The sequence below is a fragment of the Lethenteron reissneri genome, unplaced genomic scaffold (genome assembly GCF_015708825.2).
Source record: "Lethenteron reissneri isolate LAM-NWPU_2019-01 unplaced genomic scaffold, ASM1570882v1 scaffold_1664, whole genome shotgun sequence".
Classification (NCBI taxonomy): Eukaryota; Metazoa; Chordata; class Hyperoartia; order Petromyzontiformes; family Petromyzontidae; genus Lethenteron; species Lethenteron reissneri.
In genome coordinates, this window is record NW_026891404.1 from 1 (window position 1) to 18,877 (window position 18,877).

General features: G+C 54.7%; 2 protein-coding genes and 1 long non-coding RNA gene across 3 annotated transcripts; all 3 read right to left on the reverse strand.

Moving 5' to 3' along the window:
* Positions 1-4,164: 4,164 nt before the first annotated feature.
* Positions 4,165-6,450, reverse strand: LOC133339220 (protein FAM219A-like; the record flags this gene model as incomplete). The annotated part of the gene is given in 4 exon segments (XM_061547370.1): positions 4,165-4,496; positions 5,092-5,146; positions 6,343-6,383; positions 6,385-6,450. Coding segments are annotated over 4 exon segments (324 nt in total), but the record flags the coding sequence as incomplete, so codon positions are not given.
* A 9-nt stretch (positions 6,451-6,459) lies between these two features.
* LOC133339217 (uncharacterized) lies at positions 6,460-7,412 on the reverse strand. The gene is made up of 3 exons (XR_009754688.1): positions 7,321-7,412; positions 6,849-6,936; positions 6,460-6,518 (listed from the first exon to the last, which is right to left on the reverse strand). It is a non-coding gene; the product is annotated as an uncharacterized LOC133339217 (long non-coding RNA).
* Positions 7,413-9,169: 1,757 nt separating this feature from the next.
* Positions 9,170-16,199, reverse strand: LOC133339218 (leucine-rich repeat and immunoglobulin-like domain-containing nogo receptor-interacting protein 3). Its single transcript, XM_061547369.1, is given in 4 exon segments — positions 9,170-9,760; positions 10,302-10,682; positions 10,684-11,405; positions 16,178-16,199. Coding segments are annotated over 4 exon segments (1,428 nt in total). The 3' UTR covers positions 9,170-9,457.
* Between the last annotated feature and the right edge of the window lie 2,678 nt (positions 16,200-18,877).

Genomic DNA, 18,877 nt, shown 5'->3' on the forward strand with positions numbered 1-18,877 from the left:
GGACTCGACTTTATCTGGACTAGGAGTATCTGGATTTGACTCCAGCTGGACTAAAACAAACACTGGACTGGAGTCTTTGCTGATCTGTTCCAGCTCCGGTGCTTTGCTCGAGGCTATGGCCTTCCGTGACGTCACTGGAGCGCGGTCACTCGGGCCGAGACGAGGCGCGACTCTTTTTGCGATCACGATGAGCGCCAGTGACGTCACCGCAGGCACGATAATTAACGAGGTGCATGATTGTAATGACGCGATCGATGACGCCGTTATCATAAATCAATGAATGTGATTGCGTTGCCATGTGATGCTTCACGTGCCGGGGGTTATTGTGATTAATTAGGTAACTGTTAACCAGGTATAGCTGATGATGTGAGCAATGAGGCGATTGATGATGTTATGATATTAAGGATGTGATAATGAGCTAATGGGTTAATTAGCAAATAGACTGGTTATAAATGTGATAAATTAGGCGATCGTTAATTGTAAAACAAACCCAGTTATATCAACATCAACTGCAACCTGATGATGGTGGTGGTGTGATAAGGATGATATGAATGATGGATGGTGGTGATGGTGATGACAATTGTGACGACGACGGTAATCTACATCAGCCGACGCTTCGCGTAAACCACGTGTCTGTGTGTAGCCACCCCCACTCTGAATCCCTCCCCGATCCCCGCCCCCTGTGAAAACAGCCGCTGCTCCGTGCAGCTCACTTCTGCTCGCTCATTCCTTCTCTCTTCCCTCCCCTCTCATCTTCGACATCTTGGCCAGGCCATTCCTTCCCCCCCCCTCCTCCTTCCTTCACGCCGCTCATCTTGAGCCGTGCCCTGTGCGTCTCTCTTGGAGGACTTCCGTCCCGGAACCCCTTTGTCCTTTCCCGCTCACCAGGAAAGCCTCGCCGACTACTCAGGACTCTTCTCCAGGAGGGTCTTGCCAAGTTTTCGTAGTCGGATGCCACGTTGCTGCTGCTGCTGCTGCATGTGATCCAGACCGAGTGATTTACAGAGAGTTGTACCAGCAATGGGATGTTTTGGTCAATAGCAGTTAAGTGTTTGCGGTTTTTTTTAGCAATGGGAGGAAATCGGAGAACGCGGAGGAGATCCAGACAAATCAGGATCGGGGGCGGGGCAGTGTGGTGATGATGGTGTTGGTGATATTACTGAATGTGGTGCCTACACGGTTGTGGTGAGTGATGCCGATTGTGACCATGGTGATGGCAGTGATTGTGACAGTAGTGGCGATGATGCTATTGTGATCACGAGGCGTGTACTCGCGTGTAGGCGCCCCGCCCCCCTCTCCCAGCCCCGCCCCTCCCCCAGCCCGCCCCCTACACACCACCTCGTTTGGCACTGGCGCCATTCTCATGTTAATAGGTCAAACTCAACACGTTCGACCATCACAGCCCTGCTGTGTGGCCTTAAAAAGGAAAACAATATACTGTATATATAAAATGGGCAACGTTTCGGGCAACGGCCCTTCTTCATCGGACATAAACAATCGTACATTAACATTCTACCGATGTGCGGGGGCGGAGAAAGGGAGGAGGGGAGGGGGAGTAGGGGGGAGGAGAGAGGGGAGGGGGAGTAGGGGGGAGGGGTAGGAGAGGAGGGAGGAGAGGGGAGGGGTGCGCACTGGGGAGGGGCTTCTCTCTTCGTCGAACACGTGTGCTATCAGGGGTCTCACCTCGACCCACCTCGCCCCCACTCTTCACAAGACCCCCACCTCAGTATCCCCTTCACCACGCAGTGCCTCCAACCCCCACACCCCCCTATTCCAGTGCCCCCCCCCCCACAAGCCCCTACAGTCGTGGACACGAGTCACGTGGCGGGCTTGAGACCCCAACCCCACCCCAGCGACAACAGGCAGTGTTTGTGAGCGCCGATTCGTTTGCGTCGAAGCCGACCTAGCGGGAGGGTCCCCGGCGGCACCACGACTCACGCCGGTCACGGGGGCGGTGGGAGCTGTCGCTCGCGCGGCGATAGCGAATTTTATTGTCTGCAGTGACCAACCACGGATACATCAGCATCAGCAGAGCAGTCGCCTTCCTCTCACACCATCGCAATCAGAACGAGCAGGGGTCACGTGACGCCGCGACGTGGGCACGAAAACAAAGAGGGGGTGGGGGGGGGGGTTGAGGAGCGGGGCTGATAGCCCCCCGCTCCATCCCCCTCTCCTTGACCAACTCCCCCCCAACACCACCCTCAAAATAACATACACCGGACGCAACTCATAGTGCAAATCGCTGACGCAGCAGCATCAGCATCATCATCATGCAAAGTCAGACACAAATAAATAAATAAATAGCGCTAATTATCAATTAAAAAGAGCCACGTGGCCTCGAAAAAGTGACACTGAAATGTGGGGCGGACCGAACAGTGGGGGAGGGGGGACGGCCCCCAAACCCCCCACCGCCCCCCTCAGACCCAAGCCCACCGCCCACCCCCTCCCTCTGCCAGAACCCCCACCACCACCCAGAGGGCCCTGGTCCCACTTCACCGCCTGGTCATTGTAACCATCCCAGCCACTTTAAATCCACCAATGGATTAAAGGCGGCCCCATACCATAGTCGGCCATGTGGATTTTGTGAAGCGACGTACTTCACCACTCTGGGCAGTGCGAGTTGGCAAAGCACCGATTTCTGAGATCCCTCGCCACTGATGTGAGCCGTGGTGAACGCGAACTCAGCCCCGCCTGGCTCACACGGTGCAGTGCACCAACTGCTGCGCTACCGCTCCGCATGCCCCCGTGGAATCCTATCGATCGCCTGTGACCTGAGGAGCTCGTCAGGCTGAGCGGGGGTTCAGTCCGCTTGGCGCTTGAATGGTAGACGGCCTGGCAATACCAGAGGCGCTATAGGCGTGGGCCTGCAATGGATGGGGCTAGATGGCAGCTCCGCTGGCTGGAGTCAGCGGCGGTAAACCCTGTGCTCATATTTGTATGAAATCAACATTTTCACTGGGTGAATCATTGGCATTTGCTTCATAGGGCGTCATATGAGATGCCCGGAGTTTAGGGTGAACTTTGGGGGGGGGGGGGTCCCGAAAGGTGAGGGTCTGTGGGGGGGGAGGGGTCGTGGGGGAAGCGAGCAATGCCTCCATCACCAGACGGAGAGAGTTTTAAAATTTTAGAATCCAAAGCCTGGCGCGGAGCAGGCACGGAATGATGTCAACCGGGCACCAAGCCTCATCCTCAACATCACTATTATCATCATCATCATAATTACCACTGCCATCAACATTATGATCGTCACTCTCAACATCGCCATTATCAATACCATCGCGATCAGCTAAAATGTAACCAACACCACCATCGTGAATATAATCGTATTCCTTGCCATCGTTATCTGCAGCAGCAGCTTCAGAATTCATCATCATCACTATCACCACCATTATTTCCACCATCATCACAACCACCAGCAGGCTTATCAACATTACCATCACCAACATTCTCAATATCAACATCATGAGCAATTTCATCCCAACAGTCTTCATAACAACAGCAGCACCATCACCATCAGCACCACCACCATCCTCATCATCAGTATCAGCAGCAGCCTCACCATAATCGTCAGTTTAAAATGTCTAGCGAGTGAGGAGCACAAGACAGAGGCACTAGCACATCACCATCTACATCACCATATCACCAGTGACTGGCAGCTCCCTCGCCCCACCGTCAAACCCACCAACTTCATCGCCATCCTCATCTTCAAGTTTCATCACTAATTACCATCATGAACAAGGTGTATAATCATCTCCAGCTTCACGCTATGTGAGCGCAATCATCATCATCATCATTACCATCGCCACCTACACCATCATCAGCGCTTCATCACCATCACTATCATCACCATCTATATAATCACCATCACCACCCATCAAGCGGAACACCCAATACCAGCATTATGCACCCCAATGCTAGCAGCAACACTGTGGTGGTGGTGGTGGTTGGTAGGAGTTCTGGTATTTATTGCGCGTGTGACATAGCTGTTGGCAGTTGTGGTGCTGGTGTTGAGTGCAGTGGTTGTGTTGATGCGAGGGACTGGTGGTGGCTGAGATGGTGGTTGTTGTGATATCAGTGCTTGTGGTATTTGGTCTTATTGGTGTTTGTATTGATCACGGCGTTTGTGCTGGTATTGGTAATGGTATTGATCGCGGCGGTTTGTGTCTGGGTATTGGTAGCGGTGGTAGTAGTAGTTTAGGTGCCGCCCCTACTGCAAGTTACAAGTGGCGGTGTGGGACACGAGCTGGCAACACCAGTGTCGTGGTGGTGGTGCTGTTAGTATTAGGACGGTCGTTGTGGTGGTGGTGGTATTGATGGTGTTTGCGTCCCAAGCCCTACTGCACATTGCACGTGGTGGAGGGAGACGCGAGCTGGCAGCAGACGCACGCGGGCTCATGGGTTTGGGGGGGGATGAGGTCCAAGTCCTCGTCGTCTGGGACCTCGTCCAGACGGTACCCGTCCTTCAGCAGCTGCCGGTTCAGGTCCTGGTTGATTTGCTACAAAAACAGATGGGTCCCATATTCTTAGGTTTTTTCGGTAAAGTCACGTAGGTAAAAAATTAAAATTGATAAAAGTAAAATAAAATAAAAATCACCACGTTTTGGAGGCAACACAAGCTTCCGTCTTCAGTGGAACCGTCACAGCACGCTGCTGCTGAAGACGGAAGCTTGTGTTGCCTCCGAAACGTCGTGATTTTTATTTTATTTTTATTTTATTTTACTTTTATTAATTTAAATTTTTTACCTACGTGACTTTACCGAAAAAACCTAAGAATATGAATCCTTGCAGTCACGAAAGCTTCAAATCTAGAACAGATGGGTCCCCTCATCCGTCGCCGTAATCGTCACCATCACCACCATTATCATCATCATAATATTAATAATCATTATCACCATCATTATCACCAGCATCATGAACATTGTTTATCATCACCGTCATAATCACCAGCATCATTAACATTAACATTTTTGTCATCTTTAGCATTGATGGTGACGAGGGAACGGATTTCTAGCGCAATGCAATGTGGCACACAGGGATCGTGAGGGCGCCATGGGTCAGGGGTTACGGGGGCTCCGGGGGGAGGGGTCTCACCTCTGCAGAAGAATATCCCGACGAGGAGTAGCGCGAAAGCGTCATCTCATCCTCGCTGTGAACACAGAACAACACCTCGTCACGAGCCACCACCTCACCACACGCAACACCTACTCAGCACCTCCTCACTACTACCAACATGTACGAACCACACACAGTACCTCTTTAATACCTGCTTGCTACACAGAGCACCTCTTACTACTTTATTGAACACCATCTCCTCACAGCACACCTTGTCACACCTCGTCACAAACACCTACTCCGTGCCCCGTGTGTATGATCTGTAAGTTTGAGTGTGTGAGCTTGTGTCTGTATGTGTTCTCTGAGCTGTGGTGTGCTTGCTTGAGTCTGTGTGAGGTGTGCAATATGCGTGTGTAATCTGTGAGTCTGAGTGAGTGTGAGCTTGAGTGTGTGTGGTTGCACTGGAAGTATGCATGAGCCTGTGTCTGTATGAGCTGTGAACTGTATGTGTGAGCTTTGAGCTTGTGCGTATCTGTGGGCTGAGACTGAGAGTGTTTGTAAGTGTGTGAGCTGTTCGTGCGTGTGGGCTGTACGTGTGTGTGTGGCTGTACGTGTGTGCGAGCTGTTCGTGTGTGCAGGCTGTTCGTGTGTGTGGGCTGTACGTGTGTGTGTGGCTGTACGTGTGTGTGTGGGCTGTACATGTGTGTGTGGCTGTACATGTGTGTGAGCTGTTCGTGTGTGTGGGCTGTACGTGTGTGTGTGGCTGTACGTGTGTGTGAGCTGTTCGTGTGTGTGGGCTGTACGTGTGTGTGTGGGCTGTACGTGTGTGTGTGGCTATACGTGTGTGCGAGCTGTTCGTGTGTGCAGGCTGTTCGTGTGTGTGCAGGCTGTACGTGTGTGTGTGGCTGTACGTGTGTGTGTGGGCTGTACGTGTGTGTGTGGCTGTACGTGTGTGTGAGCTGTTCGTGTGTGTGGGCTGTACGTGTGTGTGTGGCTGTACGTGTGTGTGAGCTGTTCGTGTGTGTGGCTGTACGTGTGTGTGTGGCTGTACGTGTGCGTGAGCTGAGTCTGTGTGTGAGCTGACTGCGTGTGTTAGCTGCGATCCTGAAGCGCGTCCGTGTGTACGAGCTGTAAGTGGGTGTGCGCAAGCTGTACTTGCGTGCATGCAGGCTGTATGTGTGTGCGCGTGCGAGCAGTACGTGTGTGCACGTGTGAGTGCGAGCCGTACGTGTGTGTTTGCGCGAGCTGTACATGCGCGCGCGTGCGAGCTGGGAAGCAAAAGATCGGCACCTGTCGGAGTCGATGGCCACCAGGGGTTTCTCTTCGGGGCCTCTGCTCCAGCGAGGCGTAGCCCTTGCTGGGCGCACCGAGCCGCGTGCGCGCCCCCTTCTGGGCTGCTGGCTCACGGGGGCTGCCCTCTCCCCGACGCGCCCCCTCACGCTCCCGATCGCGCTGTTTGTCTGCTGCTACGGAAGGGGTGTGGGGTGTGGGGTGAGGGGTGAGGGGGCCCAGTGACCTGGTCACCTGTGTGGCATGGTAACCCTCCACCGTGACCTCTTCACTTTCGCGATGTAATCATGACGACGAGGGGGCGTGGTGGGGGGGCAGTGTGCCGGGTGACCAGCTGTGATTTGTTACCGTGATCGTCAGCAACACCACCACCGTTGTCATGATTACCACCACCGTCATTATCCAGCATCATCTGTTTGTCAGTGACACTGGGTGGGTGGAGAGATGGCAGCCGTGAGCCGGCGACCTCGTGACCCGGTGAACCACTGCGGGCTGCCCTCACTCACCGGTGCCCAGGGTCGCCGGGGACGAGGTCGTGGTCGCCCCGTCCGCCACATCCCTGCCGCTGTCCGTGCTGCTCGCATCGCTCGAGTCCTGGAGAACACGGGGAGAGGGGGGGGGGGGGCGTACGGTGATAGGAGAGGACGGGTGAGACACGGGGAGACAGAGAGGGGGACAGGGGGAGACAGAGAGTATCGTGGACACGGGGACACGAACACACATGGGGTTCGGGGAGGCCGAAGAGCGTCTCGTGCTGAGAGCAACCCCGCCCCAAATCGCTGCAGGGCTGCCGGGGGCCGCAGTTCAGGAAAGCCGTATAAAGCCTGCACTAGGCCCCCCGTTGAAGCTCCGCTCACGCAGCGGCGAGGCCCCGCGTCCCCCTGACGCCTCCGGCCTCGCGCTTCCCCTAGGGGGGGGGGCGTTCGCATGCCGGGACCCCACGTCCCCCAGCTCGCCCCCGGGGCCCCCGAACCTCACCGATTCCGAGGTCTCCACCGCAAGTCCCGGCTCCTCCAGCCGCGCCGCCTCCTCCATCGCCATCGGTGAGCTCGGCCTCACGTGACCGCGCGGTGACGTCACGGAGAGAGAGAGTTCTCGTGATGACGTCACGCCCCGGCGGGAGATTCAAACTCCCCACCCCCTCACCCACGTTGACTCACAGATAAAAGTCTGTCGGTAACACGTGATAATAATAATATAACGTTTATTTAAATAAATTATCTCTATGACAAGGGGGTACAGTAAAAATACAACAAGAGATTTAAATAAACAACTCATATGTACAACGAAAGAATAAGGGCACACGGCTGTTTTTATTGTCACTCCACTGCTGGATGAGAGGCCTCCAAACTCCCACTCACGTGCGGTGTCATGGCGGTTATTTGACCATACTACACCGTGCCGGCTTGTTGGTGAAGGCGCAGGGAGCAAAGACGTTGGAGCATAGCGCAGTACTGTACAACATTGGCGGTTGCCCAAAGCGTGGGCCCGTATAGTTAACGTGAAATCAATCACGTCTGTTGGCACTTAAGCATGAACAAACCTCATAGCTATCGTGTAGGGTACACAGTTACGTAGTTAAGCCCTCGCTCAACACGTGGTTGCACAACGCGTGTTCGCTACAACGCAGTTCTTCCATTTGGGAACACTTTTCGCACAACGTGGAAAGCGCCCGTTATAACGCGAAACGCGCCGGTTATAACGCAGAACGCGCCGGTTATAACGCAGAACGCGCCGGTTATAAGGCAGAACGCGACCATTATAACGCGGAACGTGTCCGTTATAACGGGGTTTCTGAGCGGTCGATTACGAACTACTTTCTAGAGCTGCACGGCTGAGCAATCACGTGGTGGCGTGCCCTGAGTTATTTGGCCCGCCACCTCACTGTGTGTAGCACATCGTATCTCGCCACAAACATTATCGCTACATTACTTATCGGGAAAGGTTTTCGCTAAACGCGTTTTTCGCTTAACGTGGCACTTTTCAGAAACGCATCTATCGCGTTCAACGAGGACTCACTGTACTCCACAACAACTGATCAGTGCTCTGATAAAAAAAAAAAGATTGTAAAAAGAGGGCCCCGTGGAGCCACCTGGAAACCCACAACAAAACAATGCTGCTGACTACACTATTGTTACACGTACAGGATCAAAGGCAATGCCACTACACGTGTGGGAGTTGCTATTGCTCACCATCGTAATCGGCCAATCCACTGCTCGATTAAAGTCCTTCTCCCCCACCCCCGCCCTCTCCCAAGCTACGAATCCACCTGGCTTACGAACAGGACTGCGGTCGGATTTGTTTGAAGTGACGTCGACGTTGATTTACACACAACACTTTGACGACGTTGCTACAGCTACTGATGAGGCAATTGCGAACGAATTTCACGGAGACATCGACCACAGAGCTATGGCGAACGAGTGATGACGACAACGGTGGTGGCACGTGGTGTTGCGGTGAGCGCACAAAGACGCCGGGATGGTCACGTGCAGCACGGATGCGATGCAGCTCCACGTCGTCTACGATTGGTGACATTACGAGGAAAGAACCCGCTGGTGCTCCGCAACGGAAATAAATGCAACAGCTGTGATGTGTATACTCTTCTCACAATCATCCTGTACACGGAGCACTGCGAGTAATCTGCGTTGTTTAATCTCATAAAATAATGCCAAGATAATATGCATTGTGAGGTTTATTTTTTCTCGGATTTTAAGAATATTCTGGCGAAATATTAACATGAATAATTAAATTGAAAAGTTAGACCATTTTAAAAGAAAACCGTGTGCTTAGTCTTCTGTATTGTTATTCCATCTCGTCGGTGTTGTGGAGGGGGGGGGCAGAATAGATGTAGAGAAGAGATAGAGCTGTAGCGAGATGAGGGGAGATCCAGGCGAGACAGGGATGGAGTGAAATGAGAGGAAGGATGCAGACATGATACAGAGGAGAGATTAATTCGCTGTTTATGTTGATTATCTTGATGTGTTAATATTAATTAGAATTTCATCTGATCATTGAAGCGCTTCTACATTTCATAAAACCAAATCCCCTTGAGCTAATTGGGGCCCTACACTCGTACTTGGTTTTAGCCTACCTAGTGCCACCGTTGTTAGGAAGCTCACATCATCCTCATGACGAAGTGACGAGGGGGGGCCCGGCTGGGGCTCCTGGGACCCCCCCTCGATCTGCGGGTCCCCCCGTACTCGAGCTCCGTTCGCTGCCTCGTCCTCCTCCTCCTCTTGTGGCCCCAACTCCGCGTTCCCGCGGCGAGGACCAGGAGGCAGAGAATCACAACGCCGAGGAAGGTGAGGCCCCCCAGCCCCGCGGACACCAGCAGCAAGGGGGTCAGCGGGGTCAGCGGGGTCCCGGCGGGCTCGCGCGCCTCCCCGCGCGTTCCCCGTCGCGTTGAAGCTCTCGGAGTCTGCGGGATCGACGGCGTCCCAGGGGTCCGCTGGGTCCCAAAGGTCCGAGGAGTCGGAGGGGTCGGAGAGGGACGGCGGCGGGACCCCCCCGGGCCCCGACACGACGAGGGGCAACCGCGCGGAGGTGGCGGCCCGCGGCGCTGGAGGCCACGCACGTGTACGAGCCGCGGTCCCGCGCGCGCGCCGACACGAGGAGCAGCGAGCCGTCCCGCAGCACGCGGAGCCGGGGCCCGCGCTCTCGATCATCGTCATCATCATCATCATCACCCTCCTGCTCACCCCCCTTCCCATCCCCCTGCTTCCCCCCCCTCCTCATCACCACCACCTCCTCTCTGCTCCCTAGTGTCTCCCCTGTTCTCCATTCGCTATTGGCTCTCTCGTCCCCTCTTCCCCATCCTCTTCCTCCTTCTTCTCATCCTCCTCCTCCTTATCCTCCTCCTCCTCCCCGCCATTCTCGCCCTGCTCTCCTGCCTCCCCCTTCTCCCCTGCTCCCCCTGCCGTTCACCCCCCTCATCGTCCTCATCCCCCTCGTGCTCGTACCAGCGGCCCCGGGGGTCCCTCCACGCGAGGCTGGGGGGCGGGTCCCCTCTCGCGCTGCACGGGATGCGCACGGCGCCCCCCCGCGCGCACCGCCACGGGCCCCGCGCGCAGCCTCACGCGCGGCGCCCTGCACCGCAGCGGGGCGCTCAGCAGCCGCGCGCCCCGCGCCTCGGGGGGCGCCGCGCAGGGGGGGCCCTCGCCGCCCCCCAGCAGCGCCTCGGGACTCGGCCGGGTGCGCAGCCAGAGGAGGCGGCAGTCGCACGCGATGGGGTTGCCGTCGAGGCGCAGGGCACGCAGGGCGAGCGGGGCGCCGGCGCGCTCGGGCAGGGAGTCCAGGGCGTTCTCCGAGAGGTCGAGGTCGCGGAGCGCAGGGAGGCCCGCGCAGGGCGCCCGGCTCCACGCGCCGTAGCCCCGCGCCCGACAGCCGCAGCACGCGCAGGCGCGGGACCCCCCGCAGGCAGCGAGGTCCCAGCGCGCGCAGGGAGTTGCCCGACGCGTCCAGCTCGGACAGCGCGGGCAGCCGGGCGAGGGCGCCGCTCGGCAGGGCGCGCAGCCCCGCGCGGCGCAGCGACAGCGAGCGCAGGGCGCCCAGGCCCTCGAAGGCGCCCTGTGACACCCACAGCAGCGAGTTCTCGGACAAATCGAGGCTGCCCAGGGCGCCCAGACCCGAGAAGGCGCCGCGCGGCACGGCGCGCATGCGGTTGCCGCTCAGGTCCAGCCGCCGCAGGGCGCCGAGAGCCGCGAAGGCTCCGCTCGGGAGCACCGCGATGCGGTTACAGCGCAGCGACAGGGAGCGCAGGGCGCCCAGCCCCGCGAAGGAGCCCGGCTCCAGCGCGCCCAGCGCGTTCTCGCTCAGGTCTAGCTCCTCCAGGGCCGCCCAGGCCGCGAGGTCCCCGGCGCCCAGGCGCGCCACGTGGTTGCGCGACAGGTCCAGGGAGCGCGCCGACCCCGGCGCGGACCCGGGCACGGCGAGGAGGCGGCGGCGCGCGCACAGCACGGAGCCCCCGAGGTCGGGGGGCAGTCGCAGCGCGGGGGGCACTGCAGGGCGAGCGAGGTGCCCGCCAGCAGCAGCAGTAGCAGCAGCAGGGAGGTGCGTAGCGACGCCTACAGCAGCAGGCAGCAGGGGGGGGGGGGGGGGACGCAGGGTCACTTCCAGGGGTCGGCAACCTGCGCCTCTTTGGCTTCCCCCGTTTAACAACAACCCCAAAACAAAACTTTAACCTTAAACATCATTTAACGTCACGACAATTTATTAAATACGGCAGGGAATGTGTGGCTATGGAATGTATTGGTGACGACAAAATGTACAACAGTCAAACTGTACTGTTAAAGAATAACTAAATGCAGGATTTTTTTTAAATAGACGCACTTTATTCCATCACTATTTTGTTTATTTAAGTCATAATGTGTTGTTGTTGTTGTTGTCATCTTGCTGTTTACCCGCTGCTGTGTTTGTGTACAAGTAGCTCTGCCTGTGATGCGGTTCTCGAACTATTTGGGTCAAAGTCAAAAACCAAAAGAAATATCTCTCCTGCGTCTTCTTCCTCTTCTCCTTTGGCTGCGTCCAAATGACGTGTGTGGGTTGAACTTCTTTCGCACCGTACGTAGCCAACCGCGCTAATCGGAGGTGCGGGGGAAGGACAACAAACTAACACACTAAAATAAAAAAGCAGTGCGGGTTGCAAGTCCATATTTATAATCCTGTTTGATTAATTATGGGATTAAGGGGCCGTCCATAAATGACGTCACGCGATTTCCCCCCCCCCCCAAAAAAAATGCTTCAAATCGCTTTAAACTATAGTCATTGTAGTGCGTATTTAACGTGGCGCTGCACTCTGATGTTGTAGGAAAAAACATTTATTAAAAAGTATATTTAATTAAGTAGAACGTGTTGTCTAAATTTATTTAAAGTTGCGCATTTTGATGTGATGTCACATTTCTCAAACCCCTCCCCCCCCCCTCGTCACACGTCACAAATGTCTGACCCCCCCCCTAGGTGCGTGACGTCATTTATGGACGGCCCCTAATACAGAATACGATCATAGAGGAATGTGTATGAAGAGTCGTGCCCTATACTCCAGTGGTAGTGCCTTATGCCATAATCCCTTCTCCAAGTCAGCCTAGCAGGGTTCCGGAAAATATCGAGTCAGAAATGAATGCCTAAGCAAGTGAGGGATTGGGATGAGGAAGTGGGGTGATGGTGAAGGGTGAGGGAGTGGGGAGTGGGGTGATGGTGAAGGGGTGAGGGAGTGGGGTGATGGTGAAGGGGTTGAGGGGAGTGGGGTGATGGTGAAGGGGTGAGGGGAGTGGGGTGATGGTGAAGGGGTGAGGGAGTGGGGTGATGGTGAAGGGGTGAGTGGAGTGGGGTGATGGTGGATGGGTGAGAAATTGAGATGTGGGCCTATTCATCTATTTTAATCTATAGATTTCTACGTATTATTTAATTTTCTCTGTGAATCTACAGGTCTTTCTGCGAGTCTACGGGTATCTTTGTGAGTATATAGGTCTCTCTGAGTATATGGGGTTTTCTGTGAGGATATGGGTCTCTCTGTGAGTCTATGGGTCTCGTTGTGAGTCTATGGGTCTATCTGTGACTCTACAGGTCTCTCTGTGAGTATATGGGTCTCTCTGTGAGTATATGGGTCTCTCTGTGAGTATATGGGTCTCGTGTGAGTCTATGGGTCTCTTTGTGAGTCTATAGTCTCTCTGTGAGTGTATAGGTCTCTCTGTGAGTATATGGGTCTCTCTGTGAGTATATGGGTCTCTCTGTGAGTCTGTGTGAGCAGGTGTTCTCACCTGCATCCAGCAGCAGCAGATCTGGGCCTTTGGAGCCTTGAGGGGGAGGGGGAGAGACGCCATCATCCCCGCCTCCAGCTCTGGGAATCCGGGGGGGGGGAGGAGGTGGGGGGGAGGAGGAGGAGGTGGGAGGGAGGAGGAGGAGGTGGGGGGGAGGAGGAGGTGGGGGGGAGGAGGAGGTGGGGGGGGAGGAGGAGGTGGGGGGGAGGAGGAGGAGGTGGGGTGAGGAGGGTAAGAGGGAGAAGGTGTAGGAATGGAGGAGGTAGTGGAGGGAAGAGGAATTGATGGAGAGTGAGAGAAGAGAGAAGAGAGGGGGAGCAGGAGATGGGGGGGCGAGGAGGAGGAAGATGCGCGCCCCCTGCGCGCGCCGCGATGCCGGCAGTGACCTTGGTGGTGAAGGGGAGGGAAGCTTCGTCTGGGAGGTGAGGGGGAGGGGCCGTGAGGGGAGGGGGGGGTAACGAGAGAGGTAACGGGAGAGAGATCACTGTAACGTCAGGGGTAACGTCAGGGGTAACGGCTGTCGTGGAGGCGGGAGGAGACGCCGGCTCTGACAGCGGCGACTGCCGTCTCCTGCAAATCTCCCTCCTCGCGTCTCTCCCTCGCGTCTCTCCCGTCTCCCCGCTGCGTTCTAACCCGAGTGAGTGGGGGCGGGGGGGGGCTGAGTAGGATGCCCTGGGAGGAGCAGAGACGTTCACGCGTGCTCACCCACGCGCAGGTGAGCACGCGCAGGTGTCTGTGTGTGTGTGTCTGTGTGTCTGTGTGTGTGTGTCTGTGTGTCTGTGTGTGTGTCTGTGTGTGTGTGTGTCTGTGGGTGTCTGTGCGTGTGTCTGTGCGGTGTCTGCGTTTCTGTGTGTGTCTGCGTGTGTCTGCGTGTGTCTGTGTGTGCGCGCTAACAGAGGCAAAGATCCCCCGTGTAGCCTTAACAGACTGTAGGGGCAAGTGCTGTTAGGGAGCACCGATGACGGCCACCGCGGCACACGAGGGGGTGGGTGGCCAGCACCACGCCCGGCCGCCTTTGTCTCCCCAGTGACGATGTTTACACACCGCACCAGGTACTCATTTGAGGCTGAGTCGACCTAGGGAAGGCCCAGGACCGGTTCAGATAATCGTCATTGGTTGTTGGCCGTGAGCGGGAATCGAACTAGTGTCGCTGGGTTTGTAGCGCAGGGCGCTCACCACTACACTACACACACAGACACGGGTAGACACACACGGGTACACACACACACACGGGTACACACACAGACACACAGGTACACACACACACACAGGTACACACGCACATGGGTACACACACATGGGTACACACACATGGGTACACACACACAGACACGGGTAGACACACACATGGGTACACACACACACATGGGTACACACACACACAACGGGTACACAAACGGGTACACCCACACACACGGGTACACACACACGGGTACATACACACACGGGTACAACACACACGGGTACACAAACGGGCACACACACACACGGGTACACACACACGGGTACACACACACACACAAGTACACACACATGGGTATACACACATGGGTATACACACACACACAGGTACACACACACAGACACGGGTACACACACACACGTGTACACCACACACGCGCACCTACGCAAGGTGGCAGTTGCCAGGCAAAGCGGTGACCCTCGGGACCCCGGTGCGAGAAGTGCGTGGGGGGGGGGTGGGGTAACGGGGGGTGGGCGGAGGGGGCTGTTAACAGGGTAACGAGGTGAGGGGTACTGGGCGCAGAGGTAACGGGGTGAGGAGGTAACGGGGTGAGGAGGTAACGGGGTGAGGAGGCCTAAGAGGCTTTCTCCTCATCATCATCCCATCTCCTCCTCCCCTCACCTCCTCCTCCTCCCCTCACCTCCTCTCTCCCTCTTCACCTCCTCCTCCCTCACCTCCTCTCTCTCCTCACCTCCTCCTCCCCTCACCCTCCTCCACCCCTCACCTCCTCCTCCCCTCACCTCCTCTCTCCCCTCACCTCCTCCTCCCCTCACCTCCTCCTCCCTCACCTCCTCCTCCCCTCACCTCCTCTCCTCCCTTCACCTCCTCCTCTCCTCACCTCCTCTCTCTCTCCCCCGTGTCTCTCGACCGATCCTAAAGACCGTGATCGGCACTAGCATCGTCATCAGTAGCAGCACCACGACCATCATCATCATCAGCAGATTTATAATCATAACATCACCCCCAACGTCACCATCAGCAGCATTATAGCCATAACATCATCATCTGCACCATCATCATGATCATCATCAGCAGCATTATAACGACGACATCATCATCAGCACCATGAACATCAGCAGAATTCTAACCATGACATCATCAGCATCATCAGCAGCATTATAACGACCACATCATCATCAGCACCCATGAACATCAGCAGAATTCTAACCATGACATCATCAGCATCATCAGCAGCATTATAACCACGACATCATCATCAGCAGCAGCATACGCACCGTTACGTTCGGTAGTAGGCGGTCGTTAAAGAAACTGAGTTGCATGACTGTACAATAAACTGTCTGTTATTTATAACTTCACTTACAATTGACATCGTATAATCCCGTGTCTGTTTACATGTTCAAACAATAGTCACCAGAGACCTGCATTTTCCATTGACTTACACTGCCCATATATTAACATTGCACATAAACTAGCATTTTTCATAGACTAACACTGTCCATAGACTAACACTGCCCATAGACTAACACTGCCCATAGACTGACATTGCCCAGACTAACACTGCCCATAGACTGACATTGCCCAGAATAACATTGCCCAGACTAATATTGCCCATAGGCTAACATTGCCCAGACTAACATTGCCCATAGACTAACACTGCCCATAGACTGACACTGCCTATGGACTAACATTTCCCAGACTAACATTGCCCATTTGACTAGTCCATAACCCTCTGTCTACACATTCGTACAATCGTCGCACTCGACAATAGGTGAATGTTTCTGTAACTTCATTTTGTAATTGTGCCGAGATCGGGTTAACATTCATCTATGGGAGCCGTCTCACGCTCCACGCAATTCGTTCTGTAACGTTGATTTACCTTTGTGCAGCATTCCCCACATCTTGAGTTCACAACGGGTTAAAGAATAGACTGCTTGTAACTTGAACTCACCAACTCAACTTCAGTTTTCAGTTTCATTTATTTGGTATAGCCCTGTGAGCCATTCGGCTCTTGAATCAACTCACCCACCCACTCAATTAACGGAGTCACTCTTGAAAATGAGACTCCTATCATGTCTCCACTTGAGTTCACACCCTGGTTCAACAATAAACTATGATAATTGTTTTTGTGTTGGTCCACACCCGAGACAGCTTTCCTTAGAGCATAGTCTCACATGGGTTGGACCAGATGAGACTAGGCTCTAAGGAAAGCTGTCTCGGGTGTGGACCAATCAACTTCAAGGACAGTGCATACATTATCAGAGTTATGTTTTTGTTTGCATTATGACTGCAGGTATTGTGGTCTATGTAAACATGACTCCTTGTAAAAAAAGTGTCAGTTTTGTTGCCAGATAGAAGAGTAAAAAAAACAATTATCATATTTTTACTGGCAAATGAGGTTCCAATGGAACAATAAACTACTTGAGCCTCATCAGGCAGGGCTTACGCCTGGAATTGAATCGGGGGCGGGGGGTAGTCGTCAGCACGGACGTCTGCGGGGGGATTTCGCCGTTCAGATCTGTACATGACGAGAACCTCCTTCAAGAAAGCCCGCAGGGTTTCGAGCAAGACTCGAAGTCGCGCGACAAGACCACGCAGCCTTTGCACGTGGATGCAAAACCCCATCAACAGCTCCTGATAGCAAGTGCGTTGTAGTTGGACCTCTTGTTTGAGGTCGCCATCAACCTGTGACCGAATGGCAGCGGCAGGAGCAGCAGCAGCGATGCAGGGATCGAGAACTGTGGACCGGTTTCACCATAATTAGCAGCAGCATCATCAGCAGCAGCATCATCAGCAGCAGCATCAGCATGAGCAGCGCAAAATCGTCACCAACGCCCAGTAAGGGGCCATCCATTGAGTAGGTCGGCAAAAATCTGTCAAAACTTGACCTTTTTCCCCCTCCCTGTACGCACGCGGACTTTTTACACCCCTCCCCCAACTGCGTACGTACGCCTGACGCACCCCCCCCCCCGAATCTTATATAACGACCGATATTTAATCCACGCAGAAACGATCAAGGATTAATAATGTTAACGTGTTTAAGAAAACAGATAGTCCACCGCCGGACTATCTAACTCATTTGAAGGCTAATGTAGACAATTATTATCGAGGCTTCACACCCCCCCCCCCCCAGTTTCCTATGCGTACATTGTCAGTAGACCCCCATACGCAAGCGAACGTATTTGGGTTAACCCCCCCCCCCCCTGCCCCCTCCATGCGTACGTACTAAATGGATGACCCCTAAACATGCAACGTTGGAGCAGCGTTGTCTAATGGTTCTAACGACAATGTCGCCGTTATTCGGCCGCATTCGCTCACAAATGACCTGACACGAGAGGCCCAATTGCAATGCAGTTCTTTAGGAGCTGTTGATGTGTTTTTCTTCATAGCGCACAAATGTCGCACGTTTTTGAGTCTTGTCTTGAAACCCATGGAATTGACGTTCCAGACGACGGTCGAGGGGAAATGAAAATATCACGCAATGACAGACGGGTGCCACGGTGGCTAGGAGATGTTAACTACCTCGCCTGGTATGAAGGAGGTGGAGGGTTCGATCCCGACCCTGACGCCTGCTGCTGTATATTTGGGTTTTCCCTCCACATTTAGAATCAACATTACGCGTTTAGATTATTTGACTGTTTTAAATGTCCGCGTGATAAACCACGCTTCGTTGAGCCGTCATTTGTGATAACCAGGTCGCTTCTGAAAAACAAGCTATATAGCTGAGTGGGCCTTACCTGGTAAAATAAAATAAAAATGTAGTTGAATTTCGGAAGAGGCATGGCATTGTATAGATCCACAAAAGGTTTAATTTCAGCTGGCGGTTCTGTCCGGGCTCTGCGAAAATGATCTATCAGAAGACCCGACACGATTATGTTCATTGTGAAAATCCAGGCCGGGCATTGTTAACCACGCCACAAAACATTCACCACACTCGCGCGTGCACAAAATACAACAAAAGACAAAGACCCCCGTGTAGCCTTAACAGACTGTTGGGGCAAGTGCTGTTAGCGAGCAGCACCTATGAAGGCCAGCACGGCACACGAGTGGGTGGGTGGCCAGCACCACGCCCGACCGCCTTTGTCTCCCCCAGTGGCGATGTTCACACACCGCATCAGGTACTCATCGACGAAGCGGAGAGGCCCAGGACCGGTTCAGATAATCGTCGCCGGTGTTGGCCGTGAATGGGAATCGGATCGTAGCGCGGCGCGCTCCCCATTCGGCAGGCAGGCAGCCGAGTGGGTGCAGTCAAGGGCCGGAGCGACCCCTGGTGGCGAGCGGCGAGGGCGCTGTCCTGGCGAGGCTGTAGCGGGGCGTCAATGTGTGTGCAGCGTCAATGTGTGTGTACGTGTATGTTGAACCTCTTTCGCACCGTACGTGGAGGTGTGGGGGGAGGGGCAACAAAAACGAAACACACTAAAAGCTGTTCTCAAGATATGCATTTGCGAATCTAGATCATGATAACGATGTAAAAGCGCATATCTCCCTGTGGCTTCCTCACATCGAAAGGAAGAGCGTTCCAGACGGCCGCTGAAGCGCATCCGAAAGCGCCGCGCGGTGCGGTGACCGCCGCCGTTGT